General features: G+C 36.5%; 1 protein-coding gene across 1 annotated transcript; it reads left to right on the top strand.

Annotated features, from left to right (window-relative positions):
• Nucleotides 1–10,631: 10,631 nt before the first annotated feature.
• tbxas1 (thromboxane A synthase 1 (platelet)) lies at nucleotides 10,632–17,386 on the top strand. Its single transcript, XM_041997765.1, has 14 exons — nucleotides 10,632–10,701; nucleotides 11,623–11,773; nucleotides 11,960–12,053; nucleotides 12,174–12,226; nucleotides 12,372–12,468; nucleotides 12,575–12,691; nucleotides 12,836–12,924; nucleotides 13,023–13,171; nucleotides 13,455–13,585; nucleotides 13,687–14,043; nucleotides 14,131–14,219; nucleotides 14,348–14,485; nucleotides 15,088–15,250; nucleotides 15,745–17,386. The coding sequence occupies exons 2-14, from the start codon at nucleotides 11,673–11,675 to the stop codon at nucleotides 15,847–15,849; spliced, it is 1,683 nt and encodes a 560-aa protein (XP_041853699.1). The 5' UTR covers nucleotides 10,632–10,701; nucleotides 11,623–11,672; the 3' UTR covers nucleotides 15,850–17,386.
• Nucleotides 17,387–17,627: the final 241 nt, after the last annotated feature.

The raw sequence follows: 17,627 nt of genomic DNA, 5'->3' as shown, positions 1-17,627 counted from the left end.
TTGCTCAGAAGTTAGTCACTGTCTTGGTACACACTCTGATAATCTGTCTGCGTGCTTCAGCAAAGAGCAAATCCAGGTGAATTTCTGTTGCAGTGTCATCAGGAATCATTATGAACAAGACCAGAGATCTATGATTTCTCATCGTTTCAGTCCGGGTCAGAATTAAAGGCCCTTCTGAATTCTAAACACTGAATCCTCAATATCTTCAGAAATAAATGCAAATGAACTTCATTTGTAAAATTGGAATATTGTAATAAAATGTCTTCATTTAATTATTTGCATTTTTATGTATATAAAGAAAGACGGAATCATTGGCCACCTTGTTTTTTTTTATTTTTATTTTATTTTTTTTTTATTTTGTCTGTCTAGGTTCATATATTTTGTACCTTTCTATAAAGGTGTTAATTATGGCATTCTAAATTACCAGTGTACAGTATATGATTCAGACTGAAACCACCACTCTATATTACTGAAGACCATCCTGAAGCTCTTTACATGTCTCACATGGTGGTTTCTCATCCAAACTCTTGCACCAGTCTCCATAGCACCTCATTCTGAAAGTATCTGAATGGTTTCAACAGGGAGAGACCAATAAAAAGATCAGACAAAATGTTCTAATGAAGTTTAAAACTCTTTTGTGTTGCTGCTGCATCATCTCATGACATGACTGGTCAACACTGTTAAGAGGTGGCAGAAACTTCCGGTGAGACTCCAAAAAGAGGTGGAGACTGGAAAGAGAAGCAGAGTGCAGAAAACAGTTTAAAGAGACAAGAAACCTGAAGAGCTTTAAAGGACAAGAATCAGGCTGATTGGCTTGAGAAGTGGTGTGACAGGAAGATCATAGGGCCATAGTAGTGGTGACAGGATATGAAGGGGGAGTTTGACAGCTTTGGAAAAAGAAAATGATCAAATGTAATGAGATGAAAAGTCCAAACAGCAGGAGTGAGGGCAGACACGAGAGAACAAGTCTTCTTTACTGAACTTTAGGCATAAGCTTCATCACAAACCTGTTTCCTCCTTAGAGGCAGTGCCAGTTCATTCTGCCTTATTAGCTAACGGTGGCTAACAAATCCATGAGTCAAGCTGTATCTCTCACTACCTCATAAACAAATATTCGTTCCCTTTTTTAGTTGTAAAGTTTTTTTTTTCAACTCCAAGTGGAAAGAAGATTCTGTGACAGCTTCACAGAGTACACAGGTTTCTCTTTTTTTGTCTGACCTTTATTTATTTTTTTTTCAATGCAGTCTTTTTAAACAAGAAGGGCAATTCCAGTATTCTCTGTTACAATGTCATATTAAAGTCTAAGCAAAAGCAATACTAATTCTAATATAATAAATCATTTACTCTATCAGTTATAAGAAAATTAAAGATCAACGCACATGCCAATAAAAATGCCTCCTTGTTTCACCTAATAAGGACGCAGATGACAGCAATGAAAGTGAGTGGTGAGTAAGAAGAGTTTATGGATATTAGATGTTTACTGAATCAATATCAGGTATGATTATGTATTGCTTAATGCATGACTTTTGTTAGGAAAATGCTGTCTGAAGTTAAACTTAAGAAAATATGCTCTGGAAATGCTGATGTGATGGTTCGGTTTAACAGGAAGAAACACCAAACAAAACCACAACGTGTGTAAAATGTGTAGCACTGATAAAGAAAAATCCAAATAAAAATGCTGCGCTGTTAATGGCTGCTCCCCTTCCACTGCACCACTAAGACAGCAAGGGTGAGAAGAAGACATAATTCCACCAGGACCCTTTAAATGTCAACAGATGCACTATTTCCCGGTCAATGTGGCCATATTTGTCAGAGTAAATGCATTTATACACTCAAAATATATCTGAGACACAGTCATAGTCTGATTTGTCACCACTTAAGACAGAAGCTTGAAAAAAATATGAGTTTAATGCTCATTTCTCGCTTTTGCACATCTTCTGTTTAACCCCTGCTACTCTTGCTGGCAAACCCCATGTCTAAGAGCTCCCACACATTTTATGTAACTTGCTGGAAGCTTCTGTGGCAAATGAATTTTAATAATTGCTTTGTATGTCTTTCTGTTCATGTAATCAACACAATCCAATCCAGAGCTGAAGCAAAAATAAATTGATATACCATCCACACTTTCTTTATAGTGATGACAGTGAAAGGTTTTGGAATAAAGATGTTGTGATATCTGTTCTTGACACTGCAGTTTTTGTCCATTTTCCAAAGAAATCAGCTTGTAGCCAGTAGTTATCCATCATCCATGTCTTTCTGCACTCATCCTTTCCCACGGAGTGCCTCACTGTGTATAAATATGGGGTTTCTAATGAAAGGCAGTCAGTTAATGTACTGTATACCACAGCCATCAGCTGTCACTGTTTATGTCATAATTAACAGCATCTTTTATTATACACGAAAATGTTGTGCATGTGTTCCACCATTCCTTCTCTTTCCATTTGGATTTTAATTTTAATTTTCCAAGTCTCTGAGAACTTGACTTTCTTATGCTAATAGATAAAAAAAAAAAAAAAACATAGATTCAGTACAAATGCTTCTTAACAGCACTACACTACTTTGCCTTCATGAAGACAATGTGTGTAGGCCAGTGTGGGTGTACATGTGTGTGGTGAATGCCTGTGAATAGGTCTTTGCATAAGTGTGTTTCTCTAGAACCCTGCCTGTCCTGTTTTTTTTTAGAAATGTTTTTTTGTTTTTCCTGGAGCAAATCACATCTTTTCTTTGTTTTCCCTCTCCTTCTCAGTAGCAAGTGGCCTGATTGGAGCTATCTGTACTGTAAACCAGACAGGTAGCTTTGTGTTGTTGTTGTCATCATTATGTTAATGGCTTTGCATTTCTTTGATGGTCCAAGGGTGACTAGTAGTGAACTTGAACAAGTGATTTCCAGTGTCTGGCTCCTTTTTTTTTTTTTTTTTTTTTTTTTGCAATGTGTTCTTCCTCTGTCTGGTCTTGTGCCAGACAATAATACAATCAACCAGTTCCCAACACACACTTACAAACAAGCACACACACGTGCACATATACCTCAAGCAATTACTCAAACTAATTACCAATTTGTCCATTGGAATAATTAGAAAAGCTGAGAGGCAGGCAGGGTTTGCCTTGCTCTGATTTTTGTCTGGTAATTGGGACTGACTGGCAACCATTTAGTCTTTAGTGTTTGATTATCAGATAAACCTCAAGACAACAGGAGCTCTGACTTCATCGACCACTGTTGCAAGACGTGTGTCAGAAATTACCAAAGCTAAATGTTTTTGTATGTTTTAGTATAATGCAGGTTTGACCTCATAGGTAGATCCTTCACCCTAAAAACACCGTGTTATTCCTTCTTTCAATACATCACCCAATCTCCTTTCTCCCTCCCTCTATGGTTGAAAGGTTTTTGTAACTGTTCTTGCAGAAAGTCTTTTTGTTCACAAGGTGTCAGGCTGCTATCAAGTCAATCAATGACTATATGTTGAGTAATTTAAGATATTAAATATATTTTGTAAGTGATTTTAAAGGTTTGACACACTTTCATAAATGTCATTTAGTTGAGTTGTTGAGAAATCAAAACTCAAACTTTAAAACAATAGAAGCATCAAAAACCTCACATAACTGGAACAAAATGTACAAATGATTAGACTTAAGTAAAGCATTGTGGTATTATAGCAGGGCAGGATCCCTTGGAATTCAGATGTCGGTGGACAAGTAAGGCTTGAAGAGGCAGAGGTTTATGATGTAACTTCTTAGGTTTAAGGACAGGCATAAGATTGGGAAGAGGAAGATTGAGGGGTGGTTTTAAGAAGAACTGAGACCAGACTGGCTTCTTAAAATTAGTAGAAAAGACCATTGGACTAGAGAATGGATGTCAGAGTTCAAAATTAGGGGAGAATTTGACTATGTGGGAATGTCACGGTTTGGCTGAGGTGAGGACCCAAATGCAGGCAGATGAGGCAGGCAAATGTGATACTACAGGGTTTAATTCCAAAGAAAAGGAAAACTGATACAGACTGGAACACGGGGAAACAACAACAATGATCTGGCAATGAGTAACAAAAACCAAGAGGTATATATACTGAGGACAACTAACAGGGAACAGATGAAGTGAATGAGATCATTGAACCAGGTGAGCTTAATCAGGAGAAACGAGCACAGGGCAAACCATAGGGACAAACAAGGGTGTGACTCTATAATGAAGACAAGAAACCAAAAACACAGAAGACTCAAGGACAAAAGAAACTCATGAACAGAATTAATAACACAAACACCCATAAACCATGACAGAGAAGCTTATTTATTTAGAAAAACATATAATTTATTAGTTAACTGTGTAACAATAAGGACTATCTGGGACCGTCTGAGGCCTATTTAAAAGACAGGGACTACTTTGTGTCTATAGGTAACTATAAATTTGAGCGAACAAAAATTACCTTTGGAGTTCCCCATGGCTCCATCTTAGGGCCACTGCTGTTCAACATTGACATGCTCCCATTTGCTCATTTAATGAGAAACAACTAAATATGTTACCATTATTATGCTGATGACACACAAATTTACATAACCGCCTCACCAGGGGACTATGGTCTGATCCCAACACTGATCAACTGCATTGATAGAAGATCAGATGTGTCAGAACTTTCTTCAGATAAATGAAGACAAAGCTGTAATAATCGTTTTTCGAGCCTATAAATAAATAGATAACTAAATAAATAAATAAAAGTCAGCTTCAAACAGCTAAGTTAAAAACAAACAAGAAAACCCGAAATCTGGGAGTAGTCATGGACTCAAACCTGAATTTCAGCATCACATTAAGACAATAGTGAAGTCGGCCTAATATCACTTTAAGAACGCAGAGGATTAAAGGACTGATGACTCATCAGGATTTAGAAAAACTTGTCCATGCATTTATCTTTGGTAGACTGGACTACTGTAATGCTGTCCTTACAGGTCCCCCTAAAACGTCCATCAGAGATCTGCAGTTAGTCCAGAACGCTGTTGCTCGAGTCCTCACTAAAACCAGGAAAGTAGATCCTAGACTCAGCAGTTTTACATCAGGGTTAAAAGCTTTTCTAATTTCTGATGCCTTTTTATTAAAACAATTACTAATTCCTCACATTGTAACTTTTATTTCTAGCATATTATCTCATTCTAGGGCTTTAAATGTCGTAACCCCCACCCTTTGGAAATCTCTCCCATAATAGATCAGAGACACCACAGACCCTTCACTTTCAAATCCGAACTAAAAACTCACCTGTTTCTCAGCTTTTAGTACATACACTTTTTATTTGGGCTTTTTTGTTTGTTTATTTTATTTTTACTTCTCTGTGTTGTTTTTCCCTTGTATTTTTCCCTTGGTTTTAACTTGTTCTTTTGTCTTGTAAAGCATCTTTGAGTTTTCTAAAAGTGCTGAATAAATAAAATTAATTGTTATTATTGTTATTATTATATTTGAGCTTTTTCTGTCTTTAACTTTTTTCTTTAAAAATTAGTAACCTTGCCTATATTGACAAGTAGTGACCTGTTACTTATGAAACTTCTAGGTGTCAAAAAATTATATCAAATGCTTGGATATCAAATGAAGGAATGATTGGGTGTCATTTTTTAAAAACTTGTACACTAAAAAAAAAATAAAAAAACTTGTACACTAAACGGTTTTGTGAAAGTGAAAGCAGCACTGACTTATTGTAACGTCTTGAGTTGATGTGGAAAACTTTTTGGCGAACAACTGCCCATTGGTGCCTCGTAATCAGCATACGACTCTTATGCTGGCAGGAACATATTTGTCTCCTTAGCTGCTCAATATTCTATCATGCGTTTATGTTATTATGGGTTTGTAAATTTGTTGTTTCATGTCAAGTGTGCGGTGCAAATGGGAAACTTTTGTGGGTGTTTATTACAAATGTCTGTAGTGGCTGGAAAGAGGCTGTTGAGTGCAGCAAGAATAAACCAAAACATCCAAGTTTGAGAGTTTAAACCCAGACAATGAGGTCAGAGAACTGCATTCAAACATCCACAGTTAACAGTCATTAGATCCACTGTTATTAAAAATAAAATACAGATTAAAGTTCCTTTGCATTTTTTTCACATGAATAGGACAAATTTTTATCATGCTCATTAGGGATGGGAACTGATAAGATTTTAATGATATCAATGCGATTATCAATTTTGGCTATCAATATTGTTCTTTGTCGATTCCTTTATCAATTCCTGACCCAATTTTTTTAAGAAGAAGTATCTAAAAGGGATGTCACAATTACGAATTTTCTTGGTATGTTTAGTGTCTAAGAAATAATGCTTAATAATATGCTTAAATTGATTTCTCAGCACAATAATGTGTAAAATCCCCTGAACACGCCTTATGTCTAATAGTTTGACTTATTTTTATCTTTTCATGCCAAAATATCTGATTAACTAATATAACAACAGTAAAGTAACTAAGAAGCCTCATTCCAGCTAAATCTCTCCTGTGTAAAGAATAAATAAATCCTACACATTAAGTCTGGATTTCTCTCAGATGGAAAAGGCTACATCCTTGACCTGGACTTGGGAGGCTTCTTTTTGTGAACCAACACAGAGCAGAGTAGTGCTTAGGCTGCGTGATGCTCCACTCAAGGATATAGGTCTGTCCCATCATCTGTTATTATTATTAGTCTTTTAGTCTACAGACATTAGAGCTTGTACCATGTTAGTCAATAAAATGTAGCTCTGGATCCTCCTTCAGACAACAAACAGACGCATGTTTGCTCATCTGCAGTCAGTGACGTGGCCAGCATGTGTAACAGAGCATTGATAAGCCCAGTGGTAAATGATTCTGGTGCTGTGGAAAATTTTGAACCAGTTCCTGAGTGGAACCAGTTTCGATTCCCATCCCTACTGCTCACCATATCTCATTGTGCTGCTTTAACTGCAGTTTATTCACCTCGGTTACATCTGTTGTTTCTACCATTTAAGGATAGTACAAACATTTAATTTCCTTTTTAGGATGCCAGCAAAACTCTTCATAATTTCAACATGCATTTCTGTCAGTAACAATTTATATCAACCCCACAGATATAGATGAAGAAACTAAAAACCTGTGGCTCACAGCTCTGCTTTATTCTGCCCTGTATGTGTCCATTGTCTGTCGTTTTCATCTCTCAGCAGGTCTCATTCAAATCAGATGTAATGTAATGTAAATAAGCCCGGATGAGGCAACAGCCCCATCAGCCAAGGCCAGGAAGCCAGGCAGGCAAAAAGGAACAAGGAGGCCCAAACACAAAGACAAATCAGGCATAAAAAGGAGGGCCGCTGTAGCTGGCATTATTTGCACAGTAATTGGTTGCTTTTGTCTCCATCGACTTGAACCTTTAAATAGAACTCTGTAGACAACAAACCACTGAGAAGAGCTGTTTTAATGCCTATATTAATTAACCTCGTTTTACAGAGGAGAGGTTAATATTCTAACCGGGTGAGCACCCCTTCATGTTTTTGAGGGCGCCCCATTTGACGTATACAAGAAATTTTGTTAATTATTAATGCAGAGTTGCATTTTTGCTTTGAGCTTTTAGACATTATATGATATGTCTACTGGTGGTTAATGTTTATTTTTTGGTAATTGCTTCAGCTGATAATGTGTGGTAAATACCACCTTACTCCAGTTTCACAGCAAGCTTGTTATTAGGACTCATGAGCATGGGACAGTACTGTCCTGGGACAATAAAGTCTGCCCTCTCAGGAAAACCTACCAAAGCTGAGAGCTTCTTTTCTCCTCTGCATGGAAATACTCTTCCTCTTTTAGAATATTTGCCTCTAAACTCAGAAGAATATTTCACTTAGCCCAGGCAAAGATTTGTGGCTTTCTTTGCGGTGTAGTTTAGTCTTCAGAGCATAAACGCTAACTTATTATGAATTTCTTTTGGACCTTTGTGTTACAGATCTGAAGGATTCAAACTGTCAAAAGTCTCTTTTCTTCCTCTGTTTTGCCTGCAGCGGTGTGCCACACTGAAAAAAGAATTTTGACTTACTTGTGCTCTTGAAGAGCCTGAAAAGTTTATACAGATGAATGGCCATGTGAATATGCTAAAAACACACCAGAAGCTCTGAGGCTACTCATTTTTCATGAATTATGAATTCCACTCACGATGTTTCATCTTGGCTGAAGTGTTGGAGCTATGTGAAAAGATTCCATCTGGACCGGAGATTATTATTTGTTTAGAAGAAACTTGATGTGCTTTATCTGCATTGAAAATTAATTCTGTTTTTTTGTTGTAGTTCTTGCTTTTTGTTTTATCACCCTTCTCATTACTTCCAGCAAAGATGAGTTGACAATAGAAGAACAGGGTGCAGGCTATGATTCAGTGTATGATGGAAGCCCTCCTGCAGGTGTTTTGCCCTTTTAAAGGCTACCCTCCAGACTGTGCCCTGATGGAGTCTGCAAAGACTACAAATGATTTAAAATGGTTTGAGGGTAGAAAGGGGCACATTTTCAATAGAGTAGTAAACACAGCTATAGGCACAACTGGTGCTTGAGAGTCAAGCCAACCCTTACTGAAAACAAATGGCTGCAGTTTGCCCTGGTACACCAGTATGCACTGTCACCTCTTCAGTATATCTTTCCCATTTCGTTCAGCCATACACCAAACTTTGACACTGTGTGGCTTTAGGCAGTCTGAGAGTTAGTAGACTGGCAGAGAAAGAGGAGAAGGGCATTCATTTTGTTTCATTTCAGACTCCCAGTGCCCTCTGGCGGTCCTCAGAGCAGGCAATACTCAACCAACTCCTCATTTCTTCCTCAGCTAGTCTTGCCATTAATAGCTTAGTGCCGCTCCAGCTACCATTGTTATTCCTGCCTGGCTGCATACTGCGCTAAGGATGTCACATGTTAATCAGACCAGAAATATTGTGCATCTGAGCTTTGTTTGAATGAGCACTGAAGGAATGCCTACTCTGACTCCACATATAGCGCACTTGTGTTCTTCTGACTTGCCCTCTTTGACCTCTTCTGTCATTATATTAAAAAAGGGCTCAACCATTTAGACCAAAGGTAAAGAACTTCACTTGTCTTCCTCTTTGGCTAAAGAACTACTAAACAGATTTTTCTGATCCTTCTTAGATCTGAAGTCTGTTAGATTCTTTGATAACATATTAACAGATTTATCAGATAAAGAGCTAATGTGCAAAATACTACAAACAGTTTTGATGACCCTTTGCACATTACATACCCTGCAACGTGCAAAAAGATGACTTACACGTACACGAGCACACATAAACACTTTGAACTTGTAGAGTCAGCTTTGTTTAACACCTCAGAGGATTTGGATAAGTAACTGTCATTGAATCTGCATAATTAGGACACTATGTCATCTGAATTCAAATGGGCCACTTGTCCAAAAGGATCTGCCACATTTCCTCAGTAGGCAGACTCCCGAGAATAGCCACTCTGCACATTAACATCCTGTTACTGCTTAAGCAATGCTGCTTGATGTCTTTGCATTTCATTAAAAAACACATTTTTCCCCTCTGGCGAACATAAAATGCACCAAGCTGTTGCACTACATTAATATTTGAAATAAATATATACTATGCTGTGGACTGAGAACTGCAACTCACTAGTGACATAAACCTTTTTACATCTTTTTTTCTTTGTTTTTCTCATTCAATTTCTGAATAAAACTAATATAAATAAATGACCACACGATTTCTGTTAGGTTCACATATTTTTTAGATTTGAAGGCAGTAATGAGTTGTTTTATGTGCCAAATGACATACATTCAGTCTTCAGCAGACTTGAGAAGTTGGGGCACTTAGAGACCATGATAAGGGTTGGAATTTGTCAAAAAATGTCATGTATTAAATAGATTAAGGTTTTGACCACTGTTTACTTTGGGAATGATATATTTTGTTATATTTATGAGTTTATAATTAGGTTTTGTTTTGTTTTTTTTCCAACCATAGAAGAAAAAACGTGGTTTTCTGACTGATACTATCCTTAGCTGTGTTTACAGAGGTCAGTATACATAATATGATGTGTGAGTGCCCTCTACAGGCAATTTACAGAACTGCAACACACCAACAGCTTTTTGGAGTCCAGTTGTATCCATAGAAGTCATGCTGAAGCTGTCAGCACTGCAGTAATGGTTTATGACTCGACATGATGCACATGCATGTTACAGGGTAGTTACTTCTACATAATCTGTAACTTATATAGTAAAGCCATCCACCAGGGACTCATTCCTCAGTCTCTTGTACAGTGCTTTTCCGATGGTTAGATTACTCTCCAGCATCTTTGGTGCCCCTGCAAAATAAACAAATCTGTTTTGTGAGAGTTATCATTTTGAAATGATGTTACATAATAGCATGGTTTAAATGATTAATCAGAGAAGAACTCTCAGTGACAGGAGATGCAAATACTAGATTGAAACTTAATGATGTGACCATAAGACGAAGTATCACACTGTGACAGTCCTGAAGAAAACATAGTCAAGAGTTGCTCCTTGTTTCAACATGCTCCTGGATCAATTACTTAATAATAGTGGTAAACAATTTTTATTTTATTTTATTTTTATTTTATTTTAATTTATTTTATGTTTAAAAAGGGAGCTAATGGGGTCGCGTGATTCTACTCCAGTACAGATGGTGGCAGTATTTGTCCACCACATCTCTTCGGAGTAACAAACTGATAGCAGAAGAAGAAAGCAGTTTCATAATATTTACATTGAGAGACGACCACAGTGCGAAGTGAGTGTTACTAAGTGTTCCAAGAATGTGATATAATAATAAAATTTTTATTTATGTGTGAAAACAGGAGCAGGCATGGTAGATAGAAATGTAAAACCGCGTTCAGCGACGAGATTTAATCTGTTGACAACCTGCTAAAGCTAATTAGCTAGCCTAGCATCAAATGTCATACTTATTGGACGTATTCGGATATGGTTTCTGTAAAGACTATTTATTTGAGTTACAGTTTTTAGGTTTGAATTCCTCTTATAATATATATTTTTTAACAATGCTATGACATGTTGATAGGTTTTCAGTGTTTACGCAGGCTAAAAAGCAAGAGTTAGGAAGTATTCTTACTCTTCCATCTGAAAATAACATAATTATTACTGTTATTAAAAGGCACTAACCCCATTTGGTGCAAGAGGATAATATTAATAAATCTGGTAAATATTTTTTTAACAATTAGGTTTACAACAAATATCCTAATTATCAAAACAGAAGTAATTTTATTTGATTAGTGGTTTGGTTAACCATAATAAAAGCACCAATCAACCTCTGATGAGTTCCCACAATATAAAACATGTAGTAAATACAAAGCTGGGAATCATGCTTCATCATATTTCCACAGATTGTGTCCTATTAATAATTGGAGTAATTAAAACCATAAGATCTATACATAAATTTGTAGGAGCCAGGAAATGCAGGGTGAGCACTTTAAACTTAAAACTTTCAAAACAACAATGAACTTTTCCAGGAAGCCAGTCAGCTAATCTAAAGAAGACTAGCTAGCATAAGAGCACAGGAGATGAAGGGTCACTGATATGATTTCATGAGAATAGTTAAAGATTTAGTTGTAATGAAGGCAAAATTTCCATTAACAGAAACAGTATTTAACTTAAGTAACCCTAAAACGAATCTTTGTGTTGTCTCTTCTTTAAGGAGCCTTCTTCTGATGTTGATAGTACAGTTTTGAGAAGTGTCTTACCATCATGGAGACTATAGGTGACTATCTAAATATGTTCAACATTGAAGTCAGCCGATTTTCCGTGACATTTTCTCTCATCCTTATTTTTCTGGGTCTTCTCTACTGGTAAGTCACATGTCTGCATTTGATATTTGTGTTGCTGTTAAAATAAATTGAAATGTATTTACCAAACATTTTATAGAGCTTAACAGCAAATGACTGCAGTAAATATGGGAACAAATTTTGGATACATGCATGTAATTGTACCTGTTTGTATTCTTTTATTTAAACTCTCAACCTATTTGTCTGTAGGTACTCGGTGTATCCGTTCTCGGTCCTTTCTCGATGTGGTATCAAACATCCAAAGCCAGTGCCTTTCTATGGAAACATATTCATGTTTCGGGAGGTAAGATCCAGTTTAACATCAACAACACAATAAAAATTTAATCAATCAATTTTAATTAATCTTATTTGACAGTTTATGCAATTCTTACGTTACATAAAGATTCTTTCACTTTCTTTTCAGGGTTTTTTTAAACCTCTTAACAACATTATAAAGACATATGGTAGAGTGTGTGGGTAAGTAAAAACACATCAGCATTAATAAGAATTATGATCCAAAGATTTTACAGACTCAAACTCTTAAATAAAATTAAATTAAATTAAAACATTATTTCTGAGTATTTAGGGTTTAGTATGATTAGACGTACATGGTATCTTTCAGGTATTATTTGGGTCGTAGACCAGTGGTGGTGATAGCAGACCCTGATATGCTCAGACAAGTGATGGTCAAGGACTTCAGTAGCTTCCCAAACAGAATGGTGAAGACATTTCCTCAAGCATTATGATGTACACAAAGTGACAGAGTTTTTCCCTGATGTATTTAAATAGACATTCGTACCTGTTCTCTGCTGTCTTTCTGTTCAGACTCTTCGATTTGCCACCAAGCCCATGACCGACTGTCTGCTCGTGCTGAAGAATGAACAGTGGAAGAGAGTGCGGAGCATCCTGACACCATCCTTCAGTTCTGCCAAAATGAAAGAAGTGAGATTAGGAAACGCTTTTAGCAACTATTCGAGCTAATTACACAGCTTTTTCTTCTTTAAAAGAATATTGATATTTTATTGTATTATTATTTGCAGGACATGTTTGTAATTTGTCTTCCAACCTTCTCCCTGTTTGGTGTAGATGGTTCCTCTTATCAACACAGCTGCTGATGCTCTGATAAAGAACCTGAATGTCCACGCTGAGTCAGGAGAGCCCTTTGACATCCACAGGTAACCACAACACAAAGCAAGTGAGGGCAGTGGTCTTCATTTATCCTTTTCTTCAGGTATAACATTTTAACTGTGTTTTTCTTTTCTTTTTCTTTTAGGTGTTTTGGCTGCTTTACCATGGATGTCATTGCCAGTGTGGCATTTGCGACTCAGGTGGACTCACAAAACAACCCAGATGACCCATTTGTCCATCATGCTCAGATGTTCTTTAGCTTTTCTTTTTTCAGGCCTATGATGTTGTTTTTCAGTAAGTCATCAAATTATATTCCAACGGAGTGATGGAGAATTAAAGAGGAAAAAATAATAAACTCAATATGTATAATTTTATTATACAGTAGATAAAAAAAAGTGCTTTTATGCATAAAATTCTGCACCACAACAAAATCAAAGATTAGCTAGTTATTCTTCATTCTTTCTAAATGTGTAAGAAAATAAGGAATAAAAATGTTATTATTATTTTTTTATTTTAATTCCAGTTCATTTTATAATTGTACAGACATTAGAGACATCTTTTATTTGTGTGTGTACAGTTGCCTTTCCTTCTATCATGGCTCCCTTTGCAAGATTTATCCCAAACAAAAGACGAGACCAGATGAATCAGTTCTTCATCACCTGCATTCAGAAGATCATCAAACAGAGAGAGGAGCAACCTCCAGATCAGGTAGACCTCACTGACATTTAACCATCTTCCATTTCTTGTGCCATGCGCAGCTTTCTTCATTTGGATATTTAATGAATTGATTGATCTTTTTTCGCTTACAGAGGCGTAGAGACTTCCTTCAGCTGATGCTAGATGCTCGAACCAGCAAAGAGTGTGTGTCATTGGAGCACTTTGACACAGCAAGCAATGCGGACGAGATAGAAAACAGGAGCCATCAGGTGCAGTCGTTATCTTCAGATCAAGAAAATGGACATCCACACTCGCAGGAGTCGCCCAACAGGCGCCCACAGAAAAAAATGATGACTGAAGATGAGGTTATTGGTCAGGCTTTTGTCTTCCTCCTGGCAGGCTACGAAACCAGCAGCAACACTTTAGCTTTCACCTGCTACTTGCTAGCACTGCATCCTGAATGTCAGCAAAAAGTTCATGAGGAGGTGGATGATTTCTTCACCAGACATGTGAGTGTGACTTCCTGATCAAGTGTTTTTTGCTTTTTGTAGTTTTCTCATTGGACTGGTTTGAATCAGTTTATCTGTTTTTTGTAGGATTCACCAGATTACACAAATGTCCAGGAGCTGAAGTATTTGGACATGGTTGTAAGCGAAGCATTACGTCTCTACCCTCCTGGATTCAGGTAATAGAGCATAAAATGTGTTTCACAGGATTTACAACTTGTATAATTATTATGAGTATAGATAATAAGTTATGTTTTATGAAACTAATAATCTCCTGTAACCTCCTGTAACCTTCTGTCCCATCAAGGTTTACAAGAGACATTGATCAAGACTGTGTGGTAAATGGCCAGTTTCTTCCTAAAGGAGCATCATTAGAGATTCCAGCAGGTTTCCTCCATTATGATCCAGAGCACTGGCCTGAGCCAGAGAAGTTCATACCAGAGAGGTATTTCATCCACTACATCTACTAAAAAAGCTGGGTTGTATTTACTGGGAAACACTGTTTTTGCACGTTTAAACCACTCAGAACAGCTGGAAATCAAACACCCAACAGCACAACCATCACACATTTGAGTTAACATAAAACTGTAGCTGTTAATTTCTGTTGTTAACAGCTCATAAATTAAAGTGAGTCTGCACCAGAACAGGAAGAGCAGGAAGATTTTTTGCTAATTGTTACCGGCATGATATGACTTGCAAAGATCTCTCCTGTAATGACTGCTCTTAAATCAGACATGCATTTTTAAGCCACATGCAGTTTACAGTTAGTGAAACCATTTTGTTGTTGTTGTTGCTAAACCATGCATCAGTGATCCAGGGTTTGAATTTATTTACCCCAACAAACTGAGGGAATCTCTGTTTCCCAAGTGGTCCAGTGTTAGACAAAAGCTAAGTACAATACATGTTTTCAAACTGGAATGATTGATAAAAGTTTTTTTTGCTAGTGCAAAGCACCATTAGACATGTCATTTGTAATTTAGTTAACTTAGCAAAAGGGTTAGAGTTAGGGTTACTTAACCTAAAATCTGACTTGCTGTTGACTTGCAGGTTTACACCAGAGGCAAAGGCTAGTCGCCACCCATTCGTATACCTGCCGTTTGGGGCTGGACCCCGTAACTGTGTGGGAATGAGGCTTGCCCAGCTGGAAATCCGAATGGCTTTGGTTCATCTGTTCCGCAGGTTCCACATCGTGGCATGCTCTGAGACCAAGGTGGGTTGCCAGTAAAAATAAAGATTTTACATCCAGGAATAAATTTCCCTGTTGAGGAAAATCAGCGCCTTCATTTATATTTTATTGGCAAAAAGTCATTATAAACGTACTGTTTCCATAAAATGTAAAAATGTAAAACATCTGTGTAAATTACTACAAAATAAGCTATTACATGAGTCAGTTTGTGAAAATGCATTATTCCACCGTCACTGTTTACACAGTTTAGTTTTGTATTGAGTTAAAACATGCAATTTAAACAAACATTTAATTAATGTTTGCTATCAAGGGTTACAGTCGGATTGCCCAGAAATCTTAAAGTTTAGCTTCTCAGTATTTTTGATGAGCACAGTTTTGTCACAATGGAGTTTGATGAATATGTGATTGTTAAAGCATTATAGATTTGATTTACATCTTTAATCTATTTTCATATTTCCTTATGAACATCCCACATGAAAGATGCTCGTTTCACTTTGTGTATGTACTTCATCTCCCAGGTTCCTCTTGAGTTAAAGTCATCAAGCACTCTTGGACCCAAAAACGGCATTTTTGTGGAAATGACAAGAAGAGACGGAGGAGAAAGGCTCGGGGATTCGCCGTGAGATGATCAGAAACTCATCTTTATTCCTCTTAGAAGGTAGAGGAATTCCATAAAACAGGACAAACCATCCTTCAAGTTGCACTGAAGTGTCATCAGCTCTTCTTTCTTGATTTATATTGTTACTGAAACTCGGCATTCCTCGATTATTGAGCCTAACTAGTGGAAAGTGGCCTAAACTAATGATCATGTTGCTGCTGTAATGACAAAGTTGCTGTGTCTAAGTACTCTTCACTTGTCTAATCAGACACTCTGGTTGCTGAATGTTTGGTCTTTCTTGCTGTGAAGATGGGTCTGGCTGTGTGAGATGAGGGCTGCAGTCAAATAGTCCTTCTATGAGGGCTTGTCCAAGTACTTTATGTAGCTTGCATTAAACAATTGGATACAAACACACAGGGAAAAATATCTAAAATGAACTATTTCTAGCATTTATTTTGCACCAAGAATGTCTTGTGAGTATTTAATTATTTTCCTTCATATTTTTCTTTGACCTCAGTGGACATACTTTAACTTAGAAAAGTTTGTGGAAAAATGGAGAAATTCATTTTAAAAGGTGAAAAAAGGGGCAAATTCTGAAAACACTGAAAACACTCACTTCCTTATAATGTTCATAGCAAATTACTTACCCTGAAAATTATTTGCTTCTCATTGATTTAACAAACTTTTTTGATAAAGCTTTCTTTCTATTTTTCTGAATTATAGTTTTATTTTGCACTTGCACATCAGTTTATCAGTGAATTTAATCCCTGTTGATAAACATGATGCAAACCTGCAGAGCTTGGTAGCTGTGGTTGATCTGTTACACTTCTCCAGGTTTGTTACCTTAACCTAATAATTTTCACTTTCTGTTACCAAATTCCCTTTTTAACTTGTTTAACAGAGTTCTGTTCATTTTACTTCGCTTATCACCATAAAGACAAGTGATGCCTCACAGACATCACTTACTCTACATCCTACCGGGAGCGCATCTCCAGCTTCCTGTTTTACTTAGTTAAAATGTATGCCTGACTGGAGTGGATACAACTTTTGCTTTCTGAAGATATCCATAAATACTTGGATTGATTATTTAAATATAACAAAAGAATATAACTAGGTTATTAGATTCCTCCAGTGTAATTAACCAACATGCAGGAGTTGAACTGACAGGAAAGGGTGCATGTTTTTTGCAAGAGGATGGACCAGTTACATGAACCATTACTAGAAAAAAAGATTGATAACATTAATTTGATTAGTCAGATAGGATTTCTTTTCATGAAGCACTGTAATACTTTAATACATAGGAGTTAAAGCCTATTATTACTTCGTAATGAAGTCATAAATGATCATATATTACATCATTTCTGATTTGGTTTGACGTTTTGCTTTTCGGGATGACTGGGAATGGATTTTAACGTTGAATGTACACAATGATTTGCAGATTTATTCAGTTTCAATTAAACAAATATAGCAGATTTTTGAATAATGTATATTTAAATAGGTACAATTTTTCATTTAAATTTTTTTTATGTGAGATCAACTTTGAAATAAAAAGGTTAACATGGCCGCTTTTGTGTGTTTATTTACCATAAATTGAAAAAGATAAATTTCAGTCTCCATCCTGTCGTTCAGTGTTTTCTCACACAGTACCACAAAGTTGTTTTCAATGTCATAATACTTGGCTTTAAATTACTCTTCAAACATAAATTTCTTATTTATCAGTTTCTGAAATAAAAAAGGTTTTTATTAAATTATAAATAATATAAATGACGTAAATTCTGTAATATCAATTATCGTAAACCAATT

The sequence above is a fragment of the Melanotaenia boesemani genome, chromosome 10 (genome assembly GCF_017639745.1).
Source record: "Melanotaenia boesemani isolate fMelBoe1 chromosome 10, fMelBoe1.pri, whole genome shotgun sequence".
Taxonomy (NCBI): Eukaryota; Metazoa; Chordata; class Actinopteri; order Atheriniformes; family Melanotaeniidae; genus Melanotaenia; species Melanotaenia boesemani.
The sequence above is the reverse complement of the archived record's forward strand: the minus strand, read 5'-3'. Positions and strand labels throughout refer to the sequence as shown.

Bases quoted from the DNA above. Each gene is read 5' to 3' on its own strand.
- tbxas1 (XM_041997765.1), top strand. From the start codon at position 11,673: ATGGAGACTATAGGTGACTATCTAAATATGTTCAACATTGAAGTCAGC. The intron at 12,227-12,371 runs GTAAGTAAAAAC...GGTATCTTTCAG, and splicing joins ACATATGGTAGAGTGTGTGG to GTATTATTTGGGTCGTAGAC. The intron at 13,586-13,686 runs GTAGACCTCACT...TTTCGCTTACAG, and splicing joins AGGAGCAACCTCCAGATCAG to AGGCGTAGAGACTTCCTTCA.